A 26,077-nucleotide genomic window follows, 5' to 3' on the forward strand; every position below is an offset into this window, starting at 1 on the left:
ATAATCAAAATAAGAACAACTCAATAACCCCCCCCCCCACACAAATATTTAAAAAGATCATTGAATGTCAGTCAACCAAAGGCTTGGTTAAAGAGGCACATTTTTGCCTGGTGCCTAAAGGTGTAATGAAGGCAATAGGCAAACCTCCCTGGGGAGAGCATTCCACAAATGGGGGGCCACTGCAGAAAAGGCCCGTTCTCATGTTGCCACCCTCTGAACATCTCATGGAGAAGGCATGTGAAGAACAGTAGGTTCATATGGAAGCAGGGAGTCCTCGAGGTATTGCAGCCCTGAGCTGTTTAAGGCTTTATAGGTCAACACCAGCACTTTGAATTAGGCCCGGAAACTAATTGGTAGCCAGTGCATTTGGACCAGGACCAGTGTAATATGCTCAAACCGTCTTGCCCCAGTGATGGCTGTAGTCTGCTAAAGACTGTGACAATAAGTCTCTTAATTTGTAAAAGTACCCCCAGTTTTTTGCTTTAATTTAATTTATGCCAAAGTATTCTTTTAGAGTCTTCTAAAAGTTACTGATATGATTCAATTTCTTACCCCTGTTACTTACTGGGAATAAATGGGAGTTGATTCCTAAAAATAAGAAAAGGAAAAGAAACACCAAACACCTCTCTTACCTCCCATTATTTTGCCAAGAGGAACTGAACACATTTTCCTAAGAGTGCACCAAATTCAAGTAGGTCATATAAAACATTCCTTTGGTTTCTGTCCACCATCCGTAGAACTCCCTTTGAAAGTCTACCAAAACCCAAACCAGGACATTTTGTGCAACCAATACAAGGTATTTATAATATGGTCTTAACTGTTAGAGGCTGGGGCATAGGAATGAGGTTTCTAATGTTGATACACTTGTTAGCTTTATCACTGATGCTTCCACAACTTTGAAATTCACTGTCGGCTAATTCAACTATGTAAATAATTTGTGTGGTTTTAAAAAAAACCATTCAGTGCATTGCTATCATATTAGGAGTAGGAGTAGGCTATAATTTTGTGTTTGGACTAATCATTTTCAGCAATGCGCTGGATTAATGTATTACCTAACCATAATCCTTTAAGGAAATGACCAGTCTGTAAAGCAGTCTCTGTAAGGTTTTGGTGTTTTGAGTGCAGTTGAGTTGAAGGAAAGATTGAACTAATCTGTGGGTGCTGAGTAGAGCAAAACATGCCCGTGTAACAAGATCATTTGAAAAGTTATGCTATTTAGCTGACCTTTTTTTCAGTATCGGGATCCCCCATAATTTGAAAGTCTGTTATTAGTGGCTAGTACTTTGGTACCGTAACCCTATAATCTGCTGGTTGCTTTCTTTCTTCAAAATATTGCCATACCAACTACGAGGGTGGAACCATGCTTTTAACTTTGAAAATGAGTACTGCTTTACCACAAATTGAGAGCATTTTAAGTTCTGCCTTGTGTCCTAGAAACTATGCCTAAATACATCTGAATGCCATTTCTCTTATCTTCCTTGTGCCGAAAACTTATCTTGGAGAAAAGCAGCTTTTTAAAGAGGTGTCTGAGGTTTGATGCCCAAAATCACTTGTGGAGAAAATATTTATTTGAAATATTGATAGGCCTTCTTTTATGAGTCAGTCACCTGAGGCAGCTTACACAATATATAACACATAAAATAATAATAATAATAATAATAATAATAATAATAATAATAATAATAATGTATCCAGCCCTGAGGTTCAGCAATAGGCAGTGGTCCAAAGGATAGGTGTTAGGCCTCAGAGCTCCAAGCAGCTTGTCCATGTCCTCAAGCAACGTAAGCTGAAAGATACCTATAACAATTAGGCCTCAACTGGTCCTGTCCATCTGTCACAACGATGTCATACATGCTGCTGCAGATACCTTCAAAATGTCTTGACATACTGGTCACGATAGCCTTTTGAGGGTCCAGTGTATTGCAGGATCAGGTCCAATAAAAACTTCACCCCCTGGAAAATCATGATCTTGAGCAAACACAATGGTGATGGAGAAATATGATCTTTCTCTGCTGCCGCCACTACCACAGAATAAGACAGAAGCTGGATTCTTAACTGTATTAGGTCATACTTATTGCGAATCACTAGCCATTTCTGCTCAAGCCTTTTTCATCACTATCAACTCCTCTGAATACTAGGAAGCTGATGTGACTCTGTGACTAGGTTGAGGGTGTTTGGGAGCAATCGTTTGAGCCCTTAACAGTGTCTGATAGAAGAAAGAACAAAATACAGTAATAACAAGACAGAAAATCTATAAACAAAATCTGTAGTAAAATTTAGAAACTGGAATATGACCCACTTAGTGGAACTCCTTCACTTCTAGTTTAGGCAAGAGCAAAGCTTGAAAGGATTGTTAGTATATTGGACCTCTGATATATTAAGTGTAGAATAAAGCTGCTTAACATGGTGTTGCATTTCAGAAAGTGATGCTGTTTTTAGATAACAATTTGTTGAAATGTGTCTAACCGGTTCAACCACTTTTTTTGGCCAAGTTAAATATTCTCTTGCCTGTCCCGTGATTTTATGTTGTGTAATATCAAAGATACAAGCCTGCTAGGAAGAAATAGCTTTGACATGAGTTACGACTTATTTTTAGTATCTGCTATTACAGAAATTGCGAATACTGAAAACAATTTCAAAAGAGCTAATCTGTGAACCCATTTAAAAATCTATGTAAGGATGTTTTCCAACACACAACCACTTAGAACAATTTTAGTTTACATATAATAGACCTGCAAAGACTGTCAATTAATCCTATAAACATTTGTCTGGTAAATCAGAAATAGCATTTATACAGTATCTTCTCTGAAGATTAGTGTGTATTTTGTTCCTTTTGCAACCTAGTCACACTTTGAAGTCATATCCTTGTTGTTGTTGTTGTTGTTTGTTGTTTGTTTATTGAATTTATATACCGCCCTATACCTGGAGGTCTCAGGGCAGTTCACATATGAAAACATAATATTGATGTCTTGTGTTTCATTTAGCATTGAACCAAATTTGGATTTATGTCTGCCCAGTTATTGGGACTGTCAGCTCTGGCAATAGTTAAATTGTTTGCGTGTGGTGGCGATGGGTCTGGAGCAACAATATTGCCTGTCTGCTTTGGTGGAACTATTGTTAGTGTTGTTCAAAAGATTTGTACTTCTTCCTAAAATTCCCCTAGAGAGTTTTGAACTGTGCAACAGGCAACATACAATAAGTTGATAAACCCGAGAATTCAGCTTGAGACAAACAACCTATGATTGAATGTTGACTTTTCTAGCAGATTTTTATCTTCAGTAGATCATCGCTGTTGCTATACTATTTCAAAATTGCTGCCACAGGCATATAACTACTGTGGGAATGATGTGCCGGAAAGTGAAATCATATATTTCAGTCTTAACACCTGCTCAGTAATGAGACAGATTCCATATGAAGCTTACTCCTCAGGCAGTCTTAGAAAGCCTTGGCAGGCACTCTGTAGCCATCAACCAACATATGATAAAGGGATGGAGGCTTTGCTGGGTTCTGATTATGATTATGATTATGATAATGATTAAGTAAACCAGGCCAGGCCAGTGTGGTGCCTACAACTCCCATCAACCCCAGCCAGCATGGCCGATGGTTGGGGATGAAGAGAATTGTAGCCTCAAAAAAATATAAAAATAAAAATAAAAATCAGGACAGCCCATCGTTGACTACCATTTAAATAAACCCATAGCTTGTTGCAAACCTTCCCAAATTAGCCTTTGAAAACTGGTGGGTGGCTTATATATCTGAGCTTTCATATGTTAAAAACTTACCGGTAATACCATTTATACAACAAAGATCCGTATAGTTAAAGCTATGGTTTTCCAAGTAGTAATGTATGGAAGTGAGAGCTGGACCATAAAGAAGGCTGATCGCTGAAGAATTGATGCTTTTGAATTACGGTGCTGGAGGAGACTCTTGAGAGTCCCATGGACTGCAAGAAGATCAAACCTATCCATTCTTAAGGAAATCAGGCCTGAGTGCTCACTGCAAGGACAGATCCTGAAGCTGAGGCTCCAATACTTTGGCCACCTCATGAGAAGAGAAGATTCCCTGAAAAAGACCCTGATTTTGGGAAAGATGGAGGGCACAAGGAGAAGAGGATGACAGAGGACAAGATGGTTGGACAGTGTTCTCGAAGCTACCAACAGGAGTCTGACCAAACTGCGGGAGGCAGTGGAAGACAGGTGTGCCTGGTGTGCTCTGTTCCATGGGGTCACAAAGAGTTGGACATGACTAAACGACTAAACAACAACAAAATACCTTAACATAGCAAACTTTTTCCTTTTATGCTGTCCCTCCCTTTTTCATGTGTGTTACTGCTTCTCCATTTCCTCTAAAGCAGGTTTATTTAAGCTTTTCAGATCCAGGACCAACTTCTAACCTAAACATATGACCAAGTGCTTCATCTTTTTACTACAGGGGTCAGCAAACTTTTTCAGCAGGGGGCCAGTCCACTGTCCCTCAGACCTTGTGGGGGAGACGGACTGTATTTTGGAGGGGGGGAAATGAACGAATTCCTATGCCCCACAAATAACCCAGAGATGCATTTTAAAATAAAAGGACACTTGATTCCCAGACTATTTGTGGGCCAGATTTAGAAGGCGACTGGGCCGGATCCGGCCCCCGGGCCTTAGTTTGCCTACCCATGTTTTACTATATATTTGCATGGTGGTGGTAATACTCCTGTTTGACCCACCTTGAATCCTGAACTATCAGTTGAAGGCCAGTGCTTTGACGTCTGCAATAAAGGCCTCTGCCCCCCCCCTTTGCTTTGCTGATCCCCCCCCCCCCGCTTGCACTTTCTTTTCAGAATAAATCAAGAGAAGGGTGGGAAGGTCATGTATCCATATGCAAACTACATGTACATTATTAATTTTAAAAGGGGGTATTCAGGGATTTTTTTCCCTGGGGGGAACTTGTCAGAACTCAGTTCTTGCACCTCTCAGGTGGGTTCTGGAACCTCTCAGGCATTCATGGTGCGTTCTGGAACTTCTTTGTCTGGAGAAATAGCACTGGGGGGGGGTACCGATTATGTGCTTTCTTATTTTGTAAGGGGGCTGGTTTCCAACTTGCTTCTCCCCCCCCCCCCCCGGTCCTCCAGCAGCCACCAAACTTTTTAAAAATGTTGATGCTCATCATTACCCTGATGAAGCATCATTCTGAATTTAATTAAAGAACATTCATTGGCAGATGATGTTCAGCTGGAGTCACAGTGTAATGGGGAGGGTAGATGCCTTGACTGGCTGCTGCAGAGAAAGATTCAGGAGATGCCCAGATGGGGTAGAAAAGTTCTGCCAAAGGAGTATTTGGCCAGTTGTTTGAAAAGGGCAACATGTGTGGCACAGAGTACAGAGGATTTCAAAAATATGCAACACAGTTTTATGGATGCTCCCTCTGTGTTACTGTATACTTTCCCAGGGCCTCACTAGACTTTCCCTATTTGGGTTTTGTTTTGTTTTTTATATATGGTTTGATAAGCCACAAGACAGCTGTCTTGTAGGGGGTGCAGACTTTTTTTTAAAAAAAGAAAAAAGCAGGGTTTTGTTTTGGTTTTTTTACTTTCCCCCTCTGGTTCTCCCAGTGGAGTGTAAAACTGGTAAAACTGCTGCTTTTTCTGGGGTTAGTATGAATGTTTAATGTTTAACTGCTGTTTTGGCTTGTTGCCAGTTTTCTCTTGATAAAGGCAATGTGAAAAGAGGCCAGTGGCAGCAGCAGCTCTTCCAAGTTCTTCTGAGAACATGAATAAAATATAATGGTCACTCCTCTGCCTGAAATATTGCTGTTGTTGAATTTCAAAGGGCTGGAGCAAATAGGGACACAAGAGAGGACATTACAGTTTTTAAAGGAGTGTAAAATTATGTTAGGCAGAAGCTAAAAGTTAAATTAGAAAGCAGGGGTGTACTTATTGGTGCTCTGAACATTTAAAATGGTCTCTCATCCCAAGCCCCTCTTTTCCTCTCCAGGTTTCACTTCTATTGTTTGTTTTCCTGCTGTGAAAAAAACGTACTCCTGCCAACCCAGTGTGCTGGCTGGGGCTGATGGGAGTTGTAGTTCAACAACATCTGGAGGGGAACAGGTTGGTGAAGGCTGCCTTGCAGCAGTCCTTGCTGTTAGGAAGAGAACTGTCTCCTTCAGAAATGCCAAACCTTAGAAGTGTTCCAACTAGTGCAAAGCTTCCCTCATTTCAAATAGCTTATAAACTCTAAATTCTTAGTACAGTGGAACCTTGGTTGTCGAACACTTCGGAAGCCAAACAATTTGGAACCTGAACGCCGACAATCGCCGTGACAAATAAAAAGCAACCCACACAAGAGAGGGAAAGAGGGAGAGTACAAGCCCATGGTACATTCTTGAGCCTCCAAACCATTATTTGGAGGATTAAGTTCCATGCGCTGCTCTGGTTCACCAGAAGTGGCTTAGTCATGCTGGCCACATGACCCGGAAGATGTACGCTGGCTCCCTGGGCCATTAACACGAGATGAGCGTATTTATCATATTTATTATGATAAGCATTTGGAAACGGTGGTGTTACTATCATATTGTTTATATTAAACTCTCGATATATATTTGTTCTCCAAGTTTTCTTTATTTGGGCATCTTTTTTCAGTGCTTCGTTCTGAGCTGTCGTCTGCTATTTCAAAGTCACCTTCCAAGTGTGCACACTGCATAGAATACCAATTAATTATTCACCACATGTCCTGATCTCACAGCAGATCAGTTAATATTTCCATGCTAAACTATAAATCACTGCCCCATTCAGTTCCAAAATATCCTTACTGTAGATGCTATTTATTGCCAAAGATTTTTCTACCAATAGAGCACATCCATCATGCCCATAATTTTGGACCTGTGGTAAATTAATAGTAAAAGGAAAGATGGGAAATAATATCCTGTGTGTGCATTTTAAAGGGCTGCTGATACGGTACATGATATATTTATCATTACAGATCCAGTTGGTTTGCTCCTCCTGCTTCAATTTTTCCAGACATTAGGACATGCCCTCTTGGCATCTCATTTCTTTTCAGATATGATGATTGGAAGTTTTGATGTTCATAAAGTCTCTTTATTGCTTTATGCTTTGCAGTTCCCCCCTCTCCTTTCTGTCAGCAGCATTGGAAGACAAAAAGCTAACCTGTAGGCCATCTTTAATCTTCCCTTTTCTTCCAGCCTGATTCATAACCCAAGAACAACCATAAGTCTTTCATTTTGCTTTTCTGTATACCATGTAATTTGTTGGCAAGACCCTGTGGTTTTGACTGTACTAATTGCATACTAATAGTTTCCATTTATCTGCCTATCTATCTATCTATCTATCTATCATCTCTCTCTATCATCTATCTATCTATCTATCTATCTATCTATCTATCTATCTAATATATATATTGTTCCAGCTTGTTATAGATTTTGGCTGAAACAAATTAGAACTGAACACCAGCAAGTCAACAGGAACATGTTTTACAGGGCAATTGGTTGCAATTTGTGTAGGTTTCTGCATTATTTGAAGTTCTAAGGTCATCAGTCCAGCTATTTTTCCACAAAGCACAAAACTTCCCCTTGTTTACTTTTGGATGATTAAGGGCTTGCGGTCGCTCCCTTTCACTTCTGGTTTTCATGATGCAATGCTAAATCCATCTGGGAAGATTTACCCGGGATTTTTGCAGAAGTCGCTGTTTTGGATGGTGCCACCCACACTGATCCTTCTAATCTCCAGTCTGCCATTTGAACTAGCAGGGAGTAACACTGGGACTGGTACAGTTCACCTGATACCTGAAAAATCCTCTGGAAGCATGTGAAAAATTTGTAATGGAGGCGAGAGGCTTTATCAGCTCAAACCTGCAAATGCTTTGTGTGAGAGATGAAGGAAATTGTTAGGAGCAAATCTACTTTCCTGAGGGAGGACAGTGTACTGCCTTGGCTTCATATTGCACAGTGCAAAAACTTAGGGCGCTTTTGCCTTTGCACATGATAATCCTTTCCAAATCTGCTCAGAAGTAAATCCTGTTGAATTCAGTAGGCTTACTTACTCCCAGGTAAATGAGGTTAGGATTGCAGGCTAAATGTTCTTTTGTAAAGGGACCCCTGACCGTTAGGTCCAGTCGCGGACAACTCTGGGGTTGCGGTGTTCATCTCGCTTTACTGGCCGACAGCTTCCAAGTCATGTGGCCAGCATGACTAAGCCGCTTCTGGTGAACCAGAGCAGTGCACGGAAACACCGTTTACCTTTTCGCCGGAGCGGTACCTATTTATCTACTTGCACTTTTTTGGGTGCTTTCGAACTGCTAGGTTGGCAGGAGCAGGGACCGAGCAACGGGAGCTCACGCCGTCATGGGGATTCGAACCGCCGACCTTCTGATCAGCAAGCCCTAGGCTCTGTGGTTTAGACCACAGCGCCACCCGTGTCCCTTTTGTACCTGGTAGAGATCCTTTAAAAAAAATCCAGAATGTGCATTTTGGCTGTTGTGGTGGTTGTATTTAGATTACAGATGTGGGAAAATGCAAAGACTGACTTAAAAGTGTTGTCTTGTGAAAAGGGCCTTGGGTTTCTCCCTAAAATTAGAACCATGCAGTCTCAAATGTTGTTCAGGAGCATGGAAAAGAGAACAATGGGGATTAAGAATGCAGTGTTTGCAAGAGGAAGTAGCAACAATGAAGGCTTCTAGTAGTTTTGGCTGGAATGTAAGAGATGTAAATCACAGCTGTCTCATGAACTTACAGTACTTGCACAGCTGTGGGACTTTGAAAACATCAAAGAAGCCCGCTGCTACTTTGGGCAGAGAACATATGCACTGCACTACATGGAACAATTTGGTCTTCTCTTGTAATTTAGAATTATAATATATATAATATGAGTTTGCTACTAACATGAGTTTGGCCAAACTGCGAGAGGCAGTGAAGGATAGGTGTGCCTGGCGTGCTCTGGTCCATGGGGTCACGAAGAGTCGGACACGACTGAACGACTGAACAACAACAACAATATGAGTTTTGCAAACATATAATTGTAAGACAAAAAGTACATTAATTAAGAACACTAAGGTTGGCAAACACCCATAAGAGGGTGCATGCATATGCATTTTTAAAAGTTATCCCTGTGATGCACAAGTAATGTTAGGATATTGTTTCTCTGTATTAACATCAGAAGTCTGACTTAGCCAATTCATAGGTGACTCCTGAGGCATAATGGAATGAATGTCTTTTTTCTACTTTTTAGTTCACTGGCTTTTCTGGGCAACATATGGGTGGAATTGGTCTGTGGGAAATAACTAATGCCAGCCTAGTTGAGATTCAGGTTCAAGGTCTCTTTTTCTTATTAGACATTATTTACACCCCCTAATATTTTCCCTATGAAGACACTGGCAGCACAGCTTTAGCCATGTGCTTTCTTCTCTGTGTGGCAAAACAGTGATGCCTCCCCGCATGTTGGTTTTACCCACTTTTAATAACCTTGGCTTCAGAGAAAATTGATTATTTGAGTAATGATGGCATGGTTGCAAATTTTGTGCCCACCAGATGTTGTGGCCTCCATCTTCCATTCGCCTCAGCCAGCACAGTCTCTGTTCAGGGATGATGGAAACTGTACATCAGCAACATCTAGAAGGCACCAGGTTGGCGACCATTGAATTATCTATCCTTCCTGTCCATGCAATGAGGCGAACAGGGGGAGAGAGCCTCTATGAGTTCAAAGTTCATTGCTAAGTTTCATCCATATGTTGACAATCCCAGAAGTTCCAAATACTGTCTGAAGAAGCCAAATTTAGGGGAGCACAAGAAACTTCCTGAAGCAGTGTTGCAATGTGGTGCCCTGCAGCCATTGTGTACTGTACTACAAATCCCATCATTCTTTACCATTGCCATGCTGACTGGGGCTTATGGAAGTTGTGGTCCACAAGTTCTGCATAACACCACATTGTCTACCTCTGCACTGTGGTATCCCCAAGGTGCAATTTGCCATCATGCACATTCATTTTTGTTTTTGTTTTTTGCAGCAGTACTATGGATTCAGTGAATCCTCACGAATATATCATACATGTAAGGCACTCATTTTATTAAACATGCTTAAGAGTGAAAGTTTTAATAAATGCTTGGACATTTTCGTTAGATCCCATGTCTTTCTATATTCTGAGAGGAGATAAGCATTCTTTATTTTGATGTCTTGAATAGCAACCATGGTGTTGCTATTCACTCCACCCCTGGTCTGAAGACTTAGAGATATGAAGAATTTATACAGGACATGTGACTAGGACAGGACCTTGTTAAAAGTCTGTAGGTTAGAGATGTGTGAACACTCATAGCCCTGGCATAGTTTCTGCCCAATGAAAAGTGAAATGTTGTAAATGAGGGCAGGCTAAAGTGGATTGAAGGGGGAAGAAGTGAGCAAGGCAAGAGATTTGCAAAAGCTACATGGAAAAAATGGGCAGAACTTGGCTCAGGTGAGCTATGTAAAATACCACAGGCTTGGAAATGGCAGCTCTTTAAGATTTCAAACAGGGAAGAAAGCATGTACTCACTTTAAAGCTCCAAATTTAAACAAAATAAGATTCCCAAGGTGTCAAAACTAGTTCAAAACCAGCCAGGGACCATTCCTATGCAGGACTTTCATTCAGATGATGCAAGTAGTTACATATTTGGTAACAAACTGGAATCATTTCCCCCCTTAAAGTATATGTTTTTAAAAGTATCCTTACCTAATACATTTTAGTCCTGCTTTTCACCAGGAGTTCTAAAACACACAAGCATTTTCTTTCAATCTTCCAGTGTCTCAAATCAGATTTCTTTCAATTTATGGTAGCTACTGTGGTGGTATAGCTTATCTCCCCCTCCTCTTGAACTCTGGTCAAAAACCAGACATGTTTGTGCCAGAGTGCCTAATGGTAACTTATCCAGGTTTAGCCTCGTAACCTTAATTATATGTGGAATGTAGAGAATGTTGTGTGCTGTTTTTCTTTATAACAGGACAGTAAACCCCTAGTCACTTGGTATTAAAACATTCCTTGCAGATTCACTGTTTGGTTTTACTAATGCAACATGGTTGTGTAAAGTAAAAGTGATGCCATAACATGTTTTGAATTAATATTCTATTATACAAGTTCATTTTGAATGTGACATGCAAAAATTGCACACACTGGCATTGTGTCCGGGTGTATACCCTCAGTAATATAGAACTCTCTATTTCCCTTCTTTAGGAAAAAAAGAACAGTGTTAAAATGTTAAAAGCTGTTTTGAAGAAAAGCAGAGATGGTGGAAAGGCAAGCAAGAAGGAATCTGGTAGGTATATTTAAATATTGATGAGCTACCAATTTTAGTTACTGTGTGATTCCAAAAATACCTGCAGGGTTGGATTGAGGAATGTTGGGTAGATCCACACCATACATTAAAGACGCCCAATGCACATTCAAAGCATTTTACCTACCCCCCAAAGACTCATGGAAACTGTAGTTTCCCTGCACATAGCTACAGTTCCCAGCACTCTTAACAAGCCAAAGTTCCCAGGATTCTTTGTGGGAAGCCACATGTTTAAAATGTGTGTTTGGTGTGCTTTATAAACATAGGGTGTGGATCTGCCTACAGTCTGCTCCATTATAGCACTACTTATGGTACCTTCTGCTCCTCCCATTTCCTCAGTTTATGTCTTGGTTTCTACTTTAATGGATGATCCATTTGATGGTGGGAGATTGTTTCTGATCTCCACTTCGTAGGTGTTACTGTGCCAGTAAGTGACTTACTGAAAGCGGAAGAGAGTGGTAGGGAGAACAAATGCTCTGTTATATCTCAGGCTATACGTACCTTGCATATGATATAGCACTATGGTGGGAGGATTCGGCTTCATAAGAATCTCCACTTCTATAGTAAAATTAAAAATTGTCTTGATTTTACATCTGTGAAAGTAGGTTTGAATATACATGCCCAGTGTTCAGACACCCCCATGACCAACGAGAATGAACTGCAGCCAGCAGTTATTTTTTTGGGGGGGGGGGCGAATAGATTTGATATCATTTTCAACAAACCCAAACTTAATACAGAAACTCTGTAGTGGTACACAGTCATACAATGGCACCAAGTTTCAAAGGAAAGAAATTACATTGCGGTTGTTGCGTCATTCAGTGCTGCAGGATCAAGTCTTTGCATTATGTGCTCCCCCTCTTCTCCCTTCCTCTGCAGTGACTATGAGGAGGAGATTGGGCACATTTGCTTTCCATTTTTGATTAACTACAGCTGTGTGTTTCATCCATGTCTGACATACTCTGGCAATCTTAACCATTTTTTTGTTTGAAAGAAGCCAACCTTATGGCCCATTATTTGAGAGGGGAAGGAGGTGTGTAAACCTGAGGTTTACTCCAACTTTTCCCCATCACAAAGAACCATACTTCATCAGGGCACCCAAAACCAGATCAATGTCCATCAACATTTCAGGCAAAGAAGTTTTTCCATTCATGGGAATTGGTTTCAATGATGTTTGTCACTCCTTGCAGAAACGAAAAATTATGCACAGTAGATTCATGATTCATGTACACACTTTATAGACGGTACACAGAATTCGGGTTTGCTTAATAACAGCATTTGAATTACTTTGCCACAGCATTTTGGCACCAGTGCAGATTGCATAGCAACTTGATTATGTCTAAAATGTCAAATAACAATTAAGATAGGAAGTTCCCATGATTATGAGTCATAGGGAGAGCTCTTCTGCAGGTTACAGAAAGCAGCACATGTGAAATGTGCAGCATAGACGGAATATTTGTGCAAGACCTTTCCAGGCAGAATATCTCTTAACATCAGATTGCAAGCTTTGGGAGTGTTAATGCTTTAAATTTTTGACAACTTTCCTAAGTTTCAAGGGGTGCCAATAAACAAATGGGAGCAAATGGGTTGTAGAGGTTAGTGCATAGGTAGGCAAACTAAGGCCCGGGGGCTGGATCCGGCCCAATCACCTTTTAAATCCGGCCCGCGGATGATCCGGGAATCAGCATTTTTTTACATGAGTAGAACGTGTGCTTTTATTTAAAATGCATCTCTGGGTTATTTGTGGGGCATAGGAATTTGTTCATTTTTCTTTTCAATATATAGCCCGGCCCCCCACAAGGTCTCAGGGACAGTGGACCGGCCCCCTGCTGAAAAAGTTTGCTGACCCCTGGGTTAGCGTGTCAGATTAGGGCAGGAGAGATCCCCACTCACTCATGAAACTCACAGGGAGTGAGCATGGGTCAGTTTCTATATCTAACCTACCTCACAGTACTATTGTGAAGGTAAAATGTGGTGCATGGTTAGGGGTTGCTGAGCTGCTTGGAAGAAGAATGGGATAAAATTGTAATACATAATTCTCATATGGTTCTGAAAGCCAAATTGTGTTTTATGCTTATAGAATGATACCATTCAAATAGACTAAGAAAGTTAGATGTAATATGAAAATACATTAATTTAATACTTAGATGCACAGGATATCTTAGTTAAAGTTACTGCCCTTATCACTTAGCACAGGGATAATGGGCATGCTGCTGCCTTCAGGACTCCGAGACTGCCAACTTCCATCAGCCCCACCCAGCATGACCAATGGTGAGGGCACCACTGGAGCACTTCCACATTGACTACCGCTGACTTATTACACGAAAGTATTAACCAAGAATTTATTAATTTTAAAGTCAAAAGTCAGAGCACATTCTCTTTTAATTACCCCAGAAACAAGGAAGAAAATAACTGGACCACATATATCAAGGTCCAGCAACCAGCTTTGTTTTAAGGAAGTCAGTTCATAGAATTTATTGTCCAATGCTTGCCATGATCATTCCCCTTTAAACCACAATAGCTACTCATAATTTGCTTGGCGGCCACTCACAGCTGTCTCTGGGATCCTCAAATGATTTAAAACAAAAAAATTGAAAATGAGCTGAACAGTGATGTCAATTTCTAATCTCATCATGGCCTCCTGACCCTTATATGGGAATAGGTCAAATATTACTTCCGCCCACTGTGGCTAAAAGTGTTGTCAGAGCAGGTGTGTAACCTACGCCTTGCATTTCTCTCTGAGAGGGAGTAGCTCATCTAACTGACAAGGCTGAAGTTCATTTCTGAACATAAATCATTTTGTCTCTAATTTCCATCTTAGGTTTTAACAAAGCGAGTTACAGTTGCTAAGGCTAGCTATTCTGAGAACCCTGAAATATCTTCCGTAAGTAAGAGATTCCCCCTTTCTTAAACACGGTAATTTCATACTTGAATAAAATTGCCTAAGATCATGATACTGGTCTCACTAATAAAGTGGTTTACATAAGATCTGGTTTTTCAAATAATTTAAATTCTCAATTCTGAATTGTTACTGGGCCAGTTTTTATGGGATTTACTAAATAATTACCAAACCACCAGACTTAACAGAATTTTATCATTTATTGGGGAGTTCCAAAAACTATTTTAAAAATGCCTTTTTAATTGGTAATCATGTCGTGCTTATTGCCATGTCATAAGCATGACGATTGTGGTGCTTCATTCATTTCAGGTTTAATATGCACTCATGTCTATGGACCCAACTATTGTTGGAGTAGATACCCTAAAATAAATGGCAAACTCCACTTTTTCCTGCATTTACCAAGGGGCAGCTGAAGACTGGTATCTCACTACATTGCCAGTTCCATTGCCTCTGTCTATCTGCAAAAAAAATAAGTGTGTGCGGAGAGAAAATGAATGCTGTTTTGCTTGAAGATCATCACTTGTTCTTAGCAAGTCCCTGAGCAAAAGAGAAACCCAGTTCACCAAACCTCCTAAACAAAACTCCTTCTTGCTGTAGCTGTTTTTTTCAATAATGAGGAAGTAAAAGCATAGGTATTAGTGCCAATTGCATCCTTAGAATAGAAAAGAGAGTGGATGAATTGCTGCCAAAATAGAGTTTAGGTCAGGGGTCAGCAGACTTTTTTCAGTCCACTGTCCCTCAGACCTTGTGGGGTGCCGGACTATATTTTTTGGGGGAAATGAACATAACCCAGAGATGCATTTTAAATAAAAGCACACATTCTACTCATGTAAAAACACCAGGCAGGCCCCACAAATAACCCAGATACGCATTTTAAATAAAAGGACACATTCTACTCATGTAAAAACACACTGATTCCTGGACCATCCGCGGGCTGCATTTAGAAGGCAATTGGGCCACATCCTGGGCCTTAGTTTGGGGTTGCATTTAGAAGGCAATTGGGCCACATCCTGGCCCTTAGTTTGGGGACCCCTGGTTTAGTTACTAAATTTTAGTGGGAAATGAGTACAGTGGTTGTGGTTGGGAGAGGGTTTTAGATCAAATGGTAAATGGCATCTGTTGAACTGTTGGTAGTATAGCTTGCTAAGAGCAGATGTGGGCCTTCAACATTTACAGTCATACCTCGGGTTGCGAACATGATCTGTGCATGAGGCACGTTTGCAACCTGCAGTGCCGCGATTCGGTGCTTCTGCGCATGGGTGTGACGTCATTCTGTGCTTCTGCGCGAGCGCCGAAACCCAGAAATATCCCATTCCGGTATTTCTGGGTTTGGCGCGGAACACAACCTGAAAACGCGCAACCCGCAGCGTTTGCAACCCGAGGTATGACTGTATACCTCAAGCGAGCTTTTGCCCTTCTGATCCAGGGGATATTTTATGTTCAGTGGTACCTTGGTAGTCAAACTTGGCTTGGCTTCCGAACAAATCGGCTCCTGAACGCCGCAAACCCAGAAGTGAGTGTTGTGGTTTGCGAACGTATTTCGGAAGCTGAACATCTGACGCCGATTCTGTGGCTTCTGATTGAGTGCAGGAAGCTCCTGCAGCCAATCGGAAGCCACGCCTTGGTTTTCAAACGGTTTCAGGAGTCAAACATACTCCCGGAACGGATTAAGAGAACCAAGGTACCACTGTATTTTGTTTTCTCATTTTATATTTTTATGTTGTAAGCTGCCCGATGATCTTTGGACGAAGGACAGTACAGTAATACCTCGGGCTACAGTCGCTTCAGGTTGCACGTTTTCGGGTTGCGCACAGCGCCGAACCCGGAATTACCGGAACGGGTTACTTTCGGGTTTGCCGCTTTGCACCCCGTGCATGCACAGACGCGATGCTGTGGGTTACGGATGCTACAGGTTGCGAATGCACGTTCCGCATGGATCGTGTTCACAACCCGAGCGTCCACTGTATATAAATTTAAATGATATACTAATAGTAGTCATCATCATCATCTTTAAAGAAAAAATATCATCCATGCAAGGGCTGCTGTGGAGCTAGGCTGGAGAGGGACAACTTATCACTGAGGTAGAAAGGGAAATTTACCTTTTGCCAGACAGAGTTAGGGTGGGGGAACAGAGAGGTCTATGGAAGTGTCAGCAATCGTCTCTTGCATTAGCTGTCCTTTTTCTACAGGCTCTTCCCTCATATATCTGTTGCCAGGCAGGCATCTGGGGGAGAGCATCACAACAAACCAGGATTAAACCAGTTTGCAACTGTCAAACAACCAGTCAATGCAAACCAAGATTCACACATCAACTTCAAACCATGGTTTCAGATCTTGGTTTGTTGGCCCCAAACAACCATAGCTGGTTAACTAAGACAGATTTGATGTATAGGTATGCCATGGTTTAGTATTGTGTTCAAACCCAGGCATTGTATCTTAGTCCGAGACTTCTAATTTGAAACATAGATGTGACCTTTGCATGTCTTTGAAGCTGTCTGATTAAATACAGGTATTTGGACACGGTTGCCAACTAAGGCAATAGTTGTAAGTGTTTCCATGATATGCTTCCAATGCTTTTTGATAAGCCTTAGTTTTCAAAATCACAAAATAGATTTTGACATCTTAAGGCTTAATAGGCTAATCCAGTTGGTGATTTTGTTTTTGCTTTGTAGGCCTTCTCAGATAAACTTTGAATTTTAAGTGAAAAGAACTTTCTGGCATGAAAAGTTCAGATCTGTTAGTTTTAAATGTTGAACTTGGGCTGGAATCTTTTCAAGTTACAGTTTTGACTTTTGGTCATTCTTCTAAATACATTCCTCAACAGAAGATGCTTTGTTTCATACTGAATATATGGGTCTGTTTCTGATTTATTCCGTGCTGCTGTGCCCATTTTTTTGTGGTTCTTGGTTATTATAAAAGAGTTCAGTACAGTGGCATTTCTGCTGAGCAGTAGATATTTTGTGTGGAATTACAGTTTCTAGGGAATATTTTTAACTCCAATGAGATCTTTTAAGTATCAACACTAGTGTTTTATATTTAAATGAACCATAGGCATTATTTACTTCAGAACGGCCTAATAATTGATACTGTTGCAAAATTATGGCATTGGATCCAGAGACGCTTTGCATCAGTGAGAAGACTTCTGCTTGCACAAGACAGGGCAAGCCAAAATTCTCCCAATTTCTTCATTCCTCTGCAACCCACTGCTGCATCACATTTGACCCTCAAAAGTGCCTTTTCAGGGGATATAGGAAGCCCTGTTGCACGAGACAAGTCTCAGAGTTATATCTTTGTGTTGTCTTTCACTTAGAACAGAGCTTTCCAAACTGTGTCTCGCGACACGTTGGTGTATCAGCTGCAGCGTGTAAGTGTTGTTTTTCTAACTAGAGGCCAATGCCATTTCTCTTTGAACCGTATTGTTGGAGTGAACTATTCATGTCCATTCTTAAGACACTATTCCTTTATCATTCTTTTCCAGCGACCCCATTTTTCTTCTAACAATTGCAACTTTTCAGTTTCTGACATCTTTAGTCTTAGATGTGCACAGATCCAATTTTTGTTCCTTACGTTCCACTGAAAATTCACTGCTTACGATTTCTAATTATAATCTTTCCCCTAAATGATAGGGCGGCTGTTCTGTTGTTATCCTTTAGTTTTCCACTGCTTTCTCTATGTTTGATTACTTTATTCTTTTATTTGAGCATCATTTTGTTTGTTTTTTAAGTGCTGTCCTTCCTTGGTTTAATTCTTAATGCTTTCTTTGAAGTTCCTGTTAGTGGATTTTTATCTTCTTTCTCTTTATCAGTTGGTGTCACCATTAGATTATGTTCTCAGTTATCATCTTTCTGCATTTCACCCTTTCTCCACTTTCACTAAAATTATTGCTTCATTTGGTTTTCAGTATCACATGTAGATAACATCAGGACTTATCTAGCAGATGCATCCCTTACTTTTACCTATGGTTCTTTCAAATATTTCTAACTTTATTGCTGCAATTCTCATAATGACATGAAATGTTTCCTTACTTTGACAAAATAAGACTGAGTTTCTACTTCTACTTCCCAGATATCTACACTATTCTTGTTTTGTTTTGTTTTTAAAATAATATCATATTATAATAGCTTGGGTGCTACCTTTGATTTTTGTGACTTTTTAATCAACTCCTATAATCTTCCATGGGGTCACGAAGCGTCGGACACGACTAAACAACAACAACAAATAATCTTCCACCTACTTCTTTCTGCTGGGTCCAAAAAACCCATTGACTCATACATATTTTGCTTGCTGGTATTCTGGTTTCCCATCCCTGACCATAGTTTTTTCCTTGAATTTGTCTACGCATTTGATTCAACCTTACAACTTTCTCCGTGTTTTTGCTTTAGGGAGTGACTGGGCAACAGATCATATGTTTTGTGTGTGGAAGCTGGCAGGTTCAATTCCTGACATTTCCACTTAAGGTGATCTGGTAGCAGATGATGGGAAACATCTCTGAGTTAAAACAAAATCGAAAATTCTTTCTAGTAGCACCTTAGAGACCAACTGAGTTTGTTCCTGGTATGAGCTTTCGTGTGCATGCACACTTCTTCAGATACACTGAAACAGAAGTCACCAGATCCTTAAATACAGTGGGGGAGTGGGGAGGGGTATTACTCAGAAGGGTGGTGGGAATGGGTGATAGGCTGATAAGTGTGGAAAACCTGTTGACGACTCTAAACGGCTGCAATTAGTCTAGCAGGGGAAGGCAAGGGGTGAGATGGCTAAAGATGGCTTTGTTATGTATAATGAGATAAGAATCCAATGTCTTTGTTCAAACCAGGTTTCTCCATGGTTTTAAGTTTGGTGATTAGTTGCAATTCAGCCACTTCTCTTTCCAGTCTATTTCTGAAATTTCTTTGTATTAAGACAGCTACTTTGAGATCTTTTATAGAATGTCCTGGGAGATTGAAGTGTTCTCCTACTGGTTTCTCTGTCTTGTGATTCCTGATATCAGATTTATGTCCATTTATCCTTTGGCGTAGGGTTTGGCCTGTTTGTCCAATATAGAGAGCTGAAGGGCACTGTTGGCATTTGATTGCATACACAATGTTGGAAGATGAGCAATTAAATAGTCCTGAGATGGTGTGTTTGATGTTGTTGGGACCAGTAATGGTGTTATCCGGGTTATGTGGCAGCAAAGTTGGCATCTGGGTTTATTGCAGGCTCTGGTACCAGTGTCCATGTTGAGTCCTGTTTTTGAATTATTGTGGGTGAGGAGCTGTTTGAGATTGGGTGGCTGTTTGTATGCGATGAAGGGTCTTCCTCCCAGAGCTTCATCGCATACAAACAGCCACCCAATCTCAAACAGCTCCTCACCCACAATAATTCAAAAACAGGACTCAACATGGACACTGGTACCAGAGCCTGCAATAAACCCAGATGCCAACTTTGCTGCCACATAAACCCGGATAACACCATTACTGGTCCCAACAACATCAAACACACCATCTCAGGACTATTTAATTGCTCATCTTCCAACATTGTGTATGCAATCAAATGCCAACAGTGCCCTTCAGCTCTCTATATTGGACAAACAGGCCAAACCCTACGCCAAAGGATAAATGGACATAAATCTGATATCAGGAATCACAAGACAGAGAAACCAGTAGGAGAACACTTCAATCTCCCAGGACATTCTATAAAAGATCTCAAAGTAGCTGTCTTAATACAAAGAAATTTCAGAAATAGACTGGAAAGAGAAGTGGCTGAATTGCAACTAATCACCAAACTTAAAACCATGGAGAAACCTGGTTTGAACAAAGACATTGGATTCTTATCTCATTATACATAACAAAGCCATCTTTAGCCATCTCACCCCTTGCCTTCCCCTGCTAGACTAATTGCAGCCGTTTAGAGTCGTCAACAGGTTTTCCACACTTATCAGCCTATCACCCATTCCCACCACCCTTCTGAGTAATACCCCTCCCCACTCCCCCACTGTATTTAAGGATCTGGTGACTTCTGTTTCAGTGTATCTGAAGAAGTGTGCATGCACACGAAAGCTCATACCAGGAACAAACTCAGTTGGTCTCTAAGGTGCTACTAGAAAGAATTTTCGATTTTGTTTTGACTATGGCAGACCAACACGGCTACCCACCATCTCTGAGTTAGTTGCTGGAGAGTCAGAGAGAAAAAATATACTGGTGTAGATGGATCCATGGTCTGACTTAGTATGCAATACAGTAATAACTAGGTAGGCTGAGCCCACGTTTAAAATCCCTGCCACTACCTCTCCTCCCAAATTCTTCCTGAGGATAGGAATCACTTAATATATGTTCCTGTTCAATGACTTTGATCTGTGGTACTCATAATGTCCATTCAGCATTAAGGGAAAGAGAATAAATAAATGATTGTATTATAAGTTCCATTGCACAAGCAGAAATTCTTGTGCTTTAGCTGTACACTGCTTGGAGAATTTTTTAAAACGAAGCTGATTATACATTTTCTAACTAAAGGGAACAAATTAACCTCAAATATCACAATGAATGGAAACATTTGGTTGTGGCAAATTCTAGCTGCTGCATCTGTGGAAGAGAGTTCTCTGGACTTTTCCATATAGCTTTTTTTTTTTAAATGCACACAGACAGTTAGTGTGCACATCATGAGCATTGAGCTGTGTTAAATCATTTGGCCACTGATTCTGCATCATTGTACAGTGGTACCTTGGTTTAAGAACAGCTTAGTTTATGAACAACTTGTATTAAGAACGCTGCAAACCCCAGAAGTTGGTATTTTGGTTTGTGAACTTTGCCTTGGAAGCAGAACATGTTGAGTGTGTTCCATTTGTAAATTGAGTCCCCCACTGATATGGGAAAGCACACGTTGGTTTCAGAACGCTTTGGTTTAAGAACGGACTTCTGGAACGGATTAAGTTCATAAACCAAGGTACCACTGTACATATGTCAGATGTAGGTAGGTAGGTAGGTAGGTAGATGGAGCATAAATATTCTTAAATATCATCATGGTTTTAAAAAAAGAATCTCACAGGAAGGATGTATTTCCCAACGTCTTGCTGGAAGTACTGAGCTGAATGTTTTGTCTTTCTTTCATTATATGGTTTGTGTTTAATGGATCTCATAAAAGGAAGGACATAGTTCTTCCTTATGTTATTCAGTGGTATAAATAAATGCTGCTTAGTCCTGCCTTTAGCTATGCATGTATGGACATATGTCTCATATTGCTTTACAGAATATGGCTTCCTCTTAATTATAGTGTTTGGAGATGTTTTGTACTACAGATCAAGATAGATGATGTGCATCCTTACACATGTCTAATAACTGATGCCTTAATAATTGTGTGTGTTTCTTAGATTTTTTTTACAGACACTGCCCTTCATCTCAGAGCCGTCTCGCCCATAGGGGCAGGTGGCGCCAGGGCGCTGGGCCCCCCAGGGGCGCCCCCACGAGCCCGCCGGCATACCGGCCGCCCCCTCCCCAACCCGCCCCCACGGGCGGGCGGGCGCTCACTCGCGCGCCGGCGGGCGGGTTGCAAGCCGGCCGCCCTCGCCTCCCGTAGCCCCAGCTAGAGCACTGGAAGGGCGCGCAAAGCCCCGCGCCGCTCCAGCGCCACGCCCCTCATCCCCCACTCGCCCGGCGGAACAAGGAAGCCGGCCGGCCGCACCGCACCATCTGGCTTCCCGGCGGAGCGCGAGCTGCCCGGCTGCGCCGCACCCTCCGGAGGTGCCAGGGATTGAACCCGAAACCTCTTGTGTGCAAAGGTCGTGCGCCACAACCCCTTTCAGCAACGGTCCTTTCTCCAAAAATTTCTGGTTGCGCAGAACTCTTCCCATGCTCAGAGGCCGGCAATTCCTCACAGCTCCCTCTCATAGGGTAGACAGGAGGAGGAAGAGGCCCCCCCCGTCCCTGAATTTCGCAAGTAACGCGCTTCGCACTGCAAGGGAGGAAGTGTAAAACTTGTACAGGGAGCTTTTTGCAAAGTGAAAGCCCCCCTTCCTCCCTTGACCGAGTTGCGCTGCCCAGCAGGGAAACTCCGCGGCTGCTCAGGCGTTTCCGCATCGCTCCAAAATGTAAGCTGAAATTCAGGTCGAGAAGCGATGAGAAACGAAACCAAAACCTAGAGGAGGCGAGGGATGGGATTGGCTGGATCTTCACCCTCAGCCCGGCGTTGCTGGGACTCCCTCGTCGACTCCAGCTGGTAGGAGACGGAGGAGAGCTGCCAAGATGAGTGTCCCGGGACCGACGGGGTCTCCTTGGAAAAAGGAGAAGCGGGGCAGGATCCTTCTCCCTGTCACGAGTGGGAAGGATCAGGCGCGGAATCGGCCCTCTGCCCCAATATGATTACATTGTGTAAAAGGATGTGTAGCTATGAATTTAAAAAGGGTGTGTGTGTTTTGGAGGGGGCACATTAAAGAGGAACATTTTTTAACGCTTAGGGCGCAAGAGGCGCTTGGTCAACGGTGCGCAGATTTTTAGGCAGGGAGGGAATCGGTTGTAAACAGTTGGGCGCTGTCAAAGGCAGGAGAGGGTTTTCCAGGAGCAAAGCTTGTTTCGTTGTTTGCAAGGCCCTTTCTGCTCCAGCGCCACACCCCTCATCCCACGCTCGCCCCCCCTCCCAACGGGCGGCAAGTGCGGGAGGGAGGCGGCGGAGAGGCAGCACGCTGGGGGCGCCGGAGGGATCGCTGCACCATGGCGGCCGATCTCCTTAAGACGGCCCTGCTTCATCTGTAGGTCTCAGGGTGGTTCTCAGCATCAAAGTACAAGACAAAAATACATAATAAAACAAGAACAAAAGCAAAACAAAAGAATAACACCCCCACCCAAAAAAACACATTCAAAAGGTAAAGGTAAAGGGACCTCTGACTGTTAGGTCCAGTCGCGGATGACTCTGGGGTTGCGATGCTCATCTCGCTTTACTGGCCAAGGGAACCAACATTTGTCCGCAGACAGTTTTTCCGGGTCATGTGGCCAGCATGACTAAGCTGCTTCTGGCGAAACCAGAGCAGCGTAAGGGAAACGCCGTTTACCTTCCTGCCGGAGCGGTACCTATTTATCTACTTGCACTTTGGTGTGCTTTCAAACTGCTAAGTTGGCAGGAGCTGGGACCAAACAACAGGAGCTTCACAAATACATTTGTCTGCTTTAACTTCATGGCTGCTGTGTCCCAGTTTCATATTGCTCTTAGGCTCCTTCCATCTTATTTTATCTTGAGCACATGATGCTCTTGTATAGATTCTTATCATGAAAACTATATAGGTTGGACATTGTGTGCATTACTATAAATTAGATTCCCACTTCGAAGGTTAAAAGAACTGGAATCGTAGAATTATGCAGACTTTGCATTCCGAGTTGCGTGTTTTATTTATGTCCTTAACTTGAGAGCGGCATTCAGGTCTTGTATACAGTGGTGAATTTTAAGCTGTCGTCTTCATCATGTTTGATTTTCATATACTACTGAGGCTCTAAAAGTTTCTCACGTTGCTTATCCCTTTTTCAATTGATGGATTAGATACGGGATTCGAGTTCTGTTTTCAAGCTTGTATATCTTACAGAATAATTATTTGTAGTATCATGATACTGTCTCTCTTTAAAAGATGTTAATCTGATTAAGCCCTTTAGTTGCATCCGATTTGCCATTGGGAATTCAGTTACGTTTTCAAGACATGCCCCTTCTTTGGAGCCATCACCAGTTCACTGGTTATGCTGGATGCCAGAGATAAAATGGTGAAAGTATAGAAAATCAGAAGTTAACAGAAAGCAAGATTGCATGGAGTTTATTTGATATTGCTGGAATATCAGGGTGCTCCAGGATTGAGATGTGGTGTTTTATCAGATTTATAGGTCAATATAACTACAACTGGGTGTTAACTGCCGGTTGCCGTGTCCTTTTTGAAAGAAAACAATCCTCTAAATATCATGTGGGGTGTGGGGTAGAATTAAAATTTGAGTATAGCCGCAGAGAAGAAGTTGCAAAACCTGCAGAAAATGCTGCTTTGTTTGTTTAAACCAGTCATCCAGGGTAGTTGTTATGACTACTGCTGACACTTCATTATTGGTTCAGAAGGGTCATATAACACTGAACGACAGGAAAATACTCCTCAGTTGCAGCTTTTTTATGTGTAACTAAATTATTAAATGTGCTGAAATCAGGGGTGGCTAACTACCATTTTGGGAGCCTGATATAGCTCCCCTCCAACCATTTTTTCCTGGCCTTCCAAGACACCTCTGGTTTTTTAGCAGCAGCAAAACGAAAACAAAAATATACACTATGCTGTGATGGGTGGAGGTCAGCACTGTTGTTAGGGATGCAAATTGCTCACTCTCCAGCCATTGGATTAATCATTTTATGAGTGGAGAATGGGGTGGTAGTCCTGTGGTGGTAGCCCTTCCAAGAGGAGTATTATATTTTGGAGGGATGCATTTAGTAAGAGAGTTGAGGCACAGCGTGGCAGAATAAGCAGATGGAGCAACCTGCAAATCTGCCTGTTTGTTTCCTGAGAATTGCAAATCTAGCTAGCTTCTTTCTCAGCACTTTATTTAAAAGTGTCACTGACAGAAATGACATTCGGACAGAAAATAGCCTGTTCACTTGGACCCCTACTAGAGAGGGGGATTACAACAAGGGACATGATTTTAGATGCTGAGAAAGGCATATTTTAGATGCCTTAGTCTGGTTTTGAGGCTCTTCTAACATCTCAAATACAGATGCATGTGAATATTTGTTGCAGGAAATCCCCTGGCAGACAAGCAGAGACAAAACTGGGTGCGGACAAAGGCATTCATATCAAACAAAGGAAGTAAATAAATTAGATTAGGGAATATATTGTTGATGTATTTCTCAGGCTGCAATCCTGGACATGTAATTTTTTTGTAAGATTTTTTTGCAGTTTTAATTTCAGTTGCAGTTGTAGTTGTAGTTGTTGTGGAAGGACTGGACATAAATCTCCAAAAACATCAAAAGTGTCGGGGTATGGTTGCTGGAGCTCCTCGTGCACGGCCTTGGATTGGTTATGCACGAGGTACCAGTTGCGGGGAAAGTGGCCAGCGTTCCGCGTGCTTTTGAGCACGGTCGCCGGCCAAGCCTCACAGTCTGAAGGATGATGAGTAAGCCAATTGAAGACTCTGATGGTGTGTGAGTTCCTAGTTGCCTTCTTTAAAGAAACGTTGCCTCGTGAAATAAAATTTGTACCCTGACTCTGAATAGGCGGACCGATTTACAGAAAATTAAAATTTTACTTTACTCCCCCGTTAACCCCAAAGGAAGACAGACACCGGTAGTATCTTTAGTGGCTTCGGCAGAACCCGCGTAGGCTCGTCCCCTAAGCTAAGTTCTCCTAAACTTAAAGACCCTGCGCGCCCAATCTTCCGCGAGGCTAACTAAATAAACTAAAACCGAAATATCTTCCGCGGGCCTAACCCTAGGCTAACCTAAAGAAAACCTAACTAAGGCTAAACCGAATGATCTTCCGCGATCTAACTCTAACTAAAGAAAAACCCATCCAACCCGTCCAGCCCGCTCCTAGCCCCTTAAACTAAACTTGACTTCAACTAAAACCCAACTAAAAAGAACATAAGAAGAACGTGCGATCTCGTGCTACTCTCCCTCTACCTAAGCGGGGTGCCTCTGCCTTTTATTAGGGAACAAACGTGACATCATCATAAGTACTTTAACCAATAAAATCACTGTTGCTGCCCTCCAAAAAGGCGGGAAGCAAGTTTAACGCTCATTAACAACTTTGAACATGACCGGATCTACAAAATAAAGGCGGATTAATCTTGTAAGTGAATCACACTATTCATTCATGCTTTCACTTTCACTTTTGCGCGCAATTATACCAAAAGTAGACCTTAAAAAACCCATAAAATAACCAATAAATTATGAATCCATGGCGGATCC

General features: G+C 41.8%; 1 protein-coding gene across 5 annotated transcripts in view; it reads left to right on the forward strand.

Moving 5' to 3' along the window:
* Window positions 1-26,077, forward strand: part of TANC1 (tetratricopeptide repeat, ankyrin repeat and coiled-coil containing 1) — a 122,525-nt gene that overhangs the window by 32,927 nt on the left and 63,521 nt on the right. For 3 of the 5 annotated variants that reach the window (XM_033165437.1, XM_033165464.1, XM_033165445.1), the window contains exon 2: window positions 11,193-11,274. The exons of 1 other annotated variant lie outside the window; for it this stretch is intronic. In XM_033165437.1, coding sequence (XP_033021328.1) covers window positions 11,193-11,274 — 82 coding nt within the window. The remainder of the gene's footprint in view (window positions 1-11,192; window positions 11,275-26,077) is intronic. One more of the 5 variants, XM_033165454.1, reaches the window with a different exon arrangement.

This window comes from Lacerta agilis, chromosome 1 (assembly GCF_009819535.1).
Source record: "Lacerta agilis isolate rLacAgi1 chromosome 1, rLacAgi1.pri, whole genome shotgun sequence".
Taxonomy (NCBI): domain Eukaryota; kingdom Metazoa; phylum Chordata; class Lepidosauria; order Squamata; family Lacertidae; genus Lacerta; species Lacerta agilis.